This window comes from Mandrillus leucophaeus, unplaced genomic scaffold (assembly GCF_000951045.1).
Source record: "Mandrillus leucophaeus isolate KB7577 unplaced genomic scaffold, Mleu.le_1.0 Scaffold8, whole genome shotgun sequence".
Taxonomy (NCBI): Eukaryota; Metazoa; Chordata; class Mammalia; order Primates; family Cercopithecidae; genus Mandrillus; species Mandrillus leucophaeus.
Genome location: NW_012108696.1, coordinates 39090 through 43773, shown reverse-complemented (window position 1 = coordinate 43773; position 4684 = coordinate 39090). Strand labels below are relative to the sequence as shown.

The 4684-nt window shown below is 53.5% G+C and overlaps 1 protein-coding gene across 1 annotated transcript in view; it reads right to left on the bottom strand.

The window, feature by feature from the left end:
* TLE6 (transducin-like enhancer of split 6) overlaps nucleotides 1-3733 on the bottom strand; it is a 23042-nt gene extending 19309 nt beyond the window's left edge. The window contains exons 1-3 of the mRNA XM_011967447.1: nucleotides 3569-3733; nucleotides 2897-2982; nucleotides 687-769 (exon numbers count right to left, since the gene is read on the bottom strand). Coding sequence (XP_011822837.1) covers nucleotides 687-769; nucleotides 2897-2947 — 134 coding nt within the window. The 5' untranslated portion in view covers nucleotides 2948-2982; nucleotides 3569-3733. The remainder of the gene's footprint in view (nucleotides 1-686; nucleotides 770-2896; nucleotides 2983-3568) is intronic.
* Between the last annotated feature and the right edge of the window lie 951 nt (nucleotides 3734-4684).

Sequence of the window (4684 nt, the reverse complement as noted above, 5' to 3'; positions counted from 1 at the left end):
CAAAAAAAAAAAAAAAAAAAGAGATGCTGCCTATGTTGCCAAGGCTGGTATTTAAACTCCGGGCTCAAGCGATCCTCCTGCCTCTGCCTCCCAAAGTGCTGGGATTACAGGTACAAACCATTGCACCCAGCCCATGCAGTGTTTTTTTTGTTTGTTTTTTTTCTTTTGAGACGGAGTCTCACTCTGTAGCCTAGGCTGGAGTGCAGTGGTGTGAACCCGGCTCACTGCAATCCTCCGCCTCCTGCGTTCAAGAGATTCTCCTGCCTCAGCTGGGACTACAGGCACCCGCCACCACGCCTGGCTAATTTTTGTATTTTTTGTAGAGATGGGCTTTCACCATGTTGGCCAGGTTGATCTGGAGCTCCTGACCTCAGGTGATCCGCCCGCCTCTGCCTCCCAAAGTACTGGGATTGCAGGTGCGAGCCACCACACCCAGCCATTGCAGTATTTTTCAACAATAAAATTGAATGCCAACAAATCCATGTCGCACAGGAAAATCAAATTATTAAACAAAAGCTGGGATGGGTATTGCTGGGTTCTCCATGCTGGGTATCCGCATGGCTTCCTGTTCCTGAGCCTGTCTCTTGGGCCAGCAGTTTCTAGACCACTCACTAGGACCCCAAGGAGAGAGGCCAGGTGGGACCCCTTCCCAGCATGGGACCGCCAGCCCCTGGAATTGCTCTCACCTGGGCAATTGCTTGAGCCGGTTTAGAATGCCTTGATAATTCAGCGGTGGAGAGCTCTCAGAGCTCGAGATCCCAGGATGGGGCTGGAAAGGTCAAAGCAAGGTTACATAAAACTTACAATGCCCTGGCCCGGCACGGGTGGCTCACGCCTGTAATCCCAGCACTTTGGGAGGCTGAGACGGGTGGATCACGAGGTCAGGAGATCGAGACCATCCTGGCTAACACGGTGAAACCCCGTCTCTACTTAAAAAAAAAAAAATACAAAAAACTAGCCGGGCGAGGTGGCGGGTGCCTGTAGTCCCAGCTACTCGGGAGGCTGAGGCAGGAGAATGGCGTGAACCCGGGAGGCGGAGCTTGCAGTGAGCCCAGATCGCGCCACTGTACTCCAGCCTGGGTGACAGAGCGAGACTCTATCTCAAAACAAAAACACACACACAAAAAACTTACAATGCCCCAAACACTCAAGACCCCAGGTCTCCATCTCAACCAGAGTATAGGTATTAGGTTGGTGCAAAAGTAATTGTGGTTTTTTTGTTTTTGTTTTTTTTTGAAACCAAGTCTTGCTGTCACCTAGGCTAGAGTGCAGGGGCACAATCTCAGCTCACTGCAACATCTGCCTCCCAGGTTCAAGTGATTCTCCTGCCTCAACCTTCCAAGTAGCTGGGATTACAGACGCCTCCCACCATGCCTGGCTAATTTTTGTATTTTTAGTAGAGATGGGGTTTCACCATCTCGGCCAGGCTGATCTCAACCTCCTGACCTCGTGATCCACCCGCCTCGGCCTCCCAAAGTGCTAGAATTACAGGCATGAACCACTGTGCCCGGCCTCTCTTATTTCAGTACCTAAAAGAGCATCTTCCATTTTGCACGTTGGCCTAAAGTCTAAAATATCCACCACATTCTTGTGATGGAAATAGAAGCACAAAAGATTTTTAAAAATAAAAGGCCAGGCAAGGTGGCTCACGCCTGTCATCCCAGCACTTTGGGAGGCCGAGGTGAGCAGATCACCTGAGGTCAGGAGTTTGAGACAAGTCGAGGCAACTCAGCAAAACCCTGTCTCTACTAAAAATACAAAAATTAGCCGGGCATGGTGGCACACACCTGTAATCCCAGCTACTCGGGAGGTTGAGGCAGGAGAATCATTTGAACCTGGGAGGTGGAGGTTGCAGTGAGCCAAGATCGTGCCACTGCACTCCAGACTGGGCGACAAGAGCAAGACTCAATAAAATAAAGTCTGTTGGCCAGGTGCAGTGGCTCACGCCTGTAATCCCAGCACTTTGGGAGGCTGAGGCGGGCAGATCACGAGGTCAGGAGCTCAAGACCAGCCTGGCCAACATGGTGAAACCCCATCTCTACTAAAAATACAAAAAAAAAAAAATTGGTGGTCATGGTGGCAGGTGCCTGTAGTCCCAGCTACTCGGGAGGTGAGGCAGGAGAATTACTTGAACCCGGGAGGCAGAGGTTGCGGTGAGCTGAGATTGCGCCATCGCACTCCAGCCGAGGTGACAGTGTGAGACTCCGTCTCAACAACAATAAAGTCATAAAGTCTCAAAACAAAATATTCCTCATCTGACCCCTTTACAAAAAAGTTTGCTCAGCCCTGAGAGCCTAAATTTACCAATGGTCATCTCTGGGACATAAAGTACAGGGAGCCCGGATTGCTTGTAAAATATTAACCAAATACGTGCTGTGTTCCTGTGTTTTTTATCACGTATGTGATTAGAAGCTACATTTTTTTAAAGATGGGATCTCACTTTGTCACCAAGGCTGAAGTGCAATGCCTCAAACTCCTTGGGCTCAAGCGAAGCCTCTGCCTCAGCCTCCTGGGTAGCTACAACTACAGGCAGGCCCATGTCACTAGGCCCAGCTGATTCTTTTAGTTTAATTTTTTTTTGTAGAGATGGGGTCTCATTACGTTGTCCAGGCTGGTCTCAAACTCCTGGGCTCAAATGATCCTCCTGCCTCGGCCTCCCAAAATGTTGAGATCACAGTTGTGAGCCACTGTGTCCAGCCTACACTTAATTTTTTAAAACAAAACGGCTCCTTGGCACCTGTCTTGAATGTAGCAGTGACCGGTATTGTCTTCAGCTGTGAGGCCTGGACGAGGCCAGCCCAGGTCACAGGTGGATACAGGATGAGAAAGGGGCAGAACCTCATTGGGCCGACCTGGGTTTCCCTTGAGGGCTGATCCCACCCCATGCCCTCCTCACCGAAGTGCCTTTCGGGGGGTCCTTGGGGCTAGGGTGGTCCCTAGAGGTCATCTTCAGGCAGTAGCCTCCAGGACTTTAGCCAAAGTCTAAAACAAGCAGACAGCAGGTCTTGAAGGACAGAAAATAAGGCAGTGCCAGGGAGGGAGCCACCCCTTACACCACGTGCACCTCCCGGTTTGGTCAGTCTCCAGGGCCCCAGTCCTGCGGTTCCCCCATGCGTTCCCTAGGTCCCGTCCTCACTTATCAATGCCTCCAGCTGCCCAGATTCGTGGGGCCGGGAACCCAGAAAGAACTGAGCCCTGCCTCCCAGGCCTAACCCTAGGAGGTTGGGGTGGATGGTGCACATACACACTCCCTGCTGGGGGCAGTCAGGGATGGGGGAGCCCAGGGAAGGTCACCAAAGCTCAACCTTAGTTTTGAGCCAATTTCCTAAAGTGCAGAGAGATCACTAGAAAGGGGTTTTGAAGGATGAATAGGAGTTAGCCAGGTGCATTAGGCAGAATTCATCCGACAGAAGAAACGACCTCCCTCCACCTGCATCCCAGCTGCAGCACCAAGCTCCTTCCTTGCCTCAGTCCTGCCCTTCCACGCCCCTGCAGCCCCTTCCCCGGCCCGGGAATCTTGGAGTCCCCCCAACCCCCAGGAAAACGCCTGGCAACTCACGTCCCTCACAGGGCGGAAGCTGCCGAGGTCAGCCAAGTTCAGGCCAAGAGGAAACTCCTCCTTCCCCCACCGGGGGCCATTTGACCCATCGGGCCCCGCCTTGTCCCGCCCTGTCCCCGCCCCGTCCCGCCCAGGCCCTACCCAGCCGCCACCTGGACCGCGAAGCGGATCAATGAAGGCGCAGTAGCTGCACGTGGGTTCGGGCTCGGGGTGGGCAGGCATCTGGCGGCGCTGGCCAATCGTGAGGCCGTTTGCGCACGTGGGTCGCGTACGCCCTCCCTGATTGGCCGGCTCTCCCCGGCTGCCGGCCAAGCTGTCACTCAGCGAGTCGGGAGCCTCCGCTTAACCCTTTCGGTCCCGCTGCCGGGAAGGGCTGAATTGCAGAGCTCTAGGCAATTTGGGGTCCCAGCGGGGGCGGGGATATTTAGGAGGGCGTGGGGCTTGAGGCTCGGAGGGTGGAACTTGGGGAAGGCTAGGTGGCGAGTAATTGCATTGTTTTACGCATTTTTAGCCTTGTCCGGAAGTGGCTTATGGCTGGAGGTGAGGAGTGGGAGGTGGGTGGGGTCAATCTTTAGCGCTCTCACCCCAATGCTTAGATACGGGCTAATTATATTTTCCTCAATATTAAATAACGTGCAATGCAAACGAAGCTTCTAGTCCTCTTTCGGGAGCCAACTTACTGGGTTCCCTTGATGGTCCTAGCCCCGGGCTATGCATTTATCATATTGGAGCTCCCAGCCCAGTGACAAAGGCTCTGAGAGCAGAAAGCCGGACAGCAGAGGCCCTGAGGCTGGTACAGTATTGCCAGATCCAAGCCCGGGGTGGGAGAGAGTGGTGGGTATTCCAGATGGAGGGAATAGTGGAAGCTCTCAGGCAGAGCTGGGCTGGTTACAGGAGAAGACCGGGAGGCTAATGGGGCTGCGTGCACTCCGAACAGGCCTGGGATGATTTCAGAGAGGTAAGTGGGTTGCTACAGAGCGAGAGAAACCTGCTATGTGGGGTGGTGGGGATAGGGGTAAGGGGATTCCGGAGTTCTGTTTCGGCCTATTCAAAATATGAAGACAAGGCACCATGGCTCACACCTGTGATCCCAGCACTTTCGAAGGCTGAGGTGGGAGGATTGCT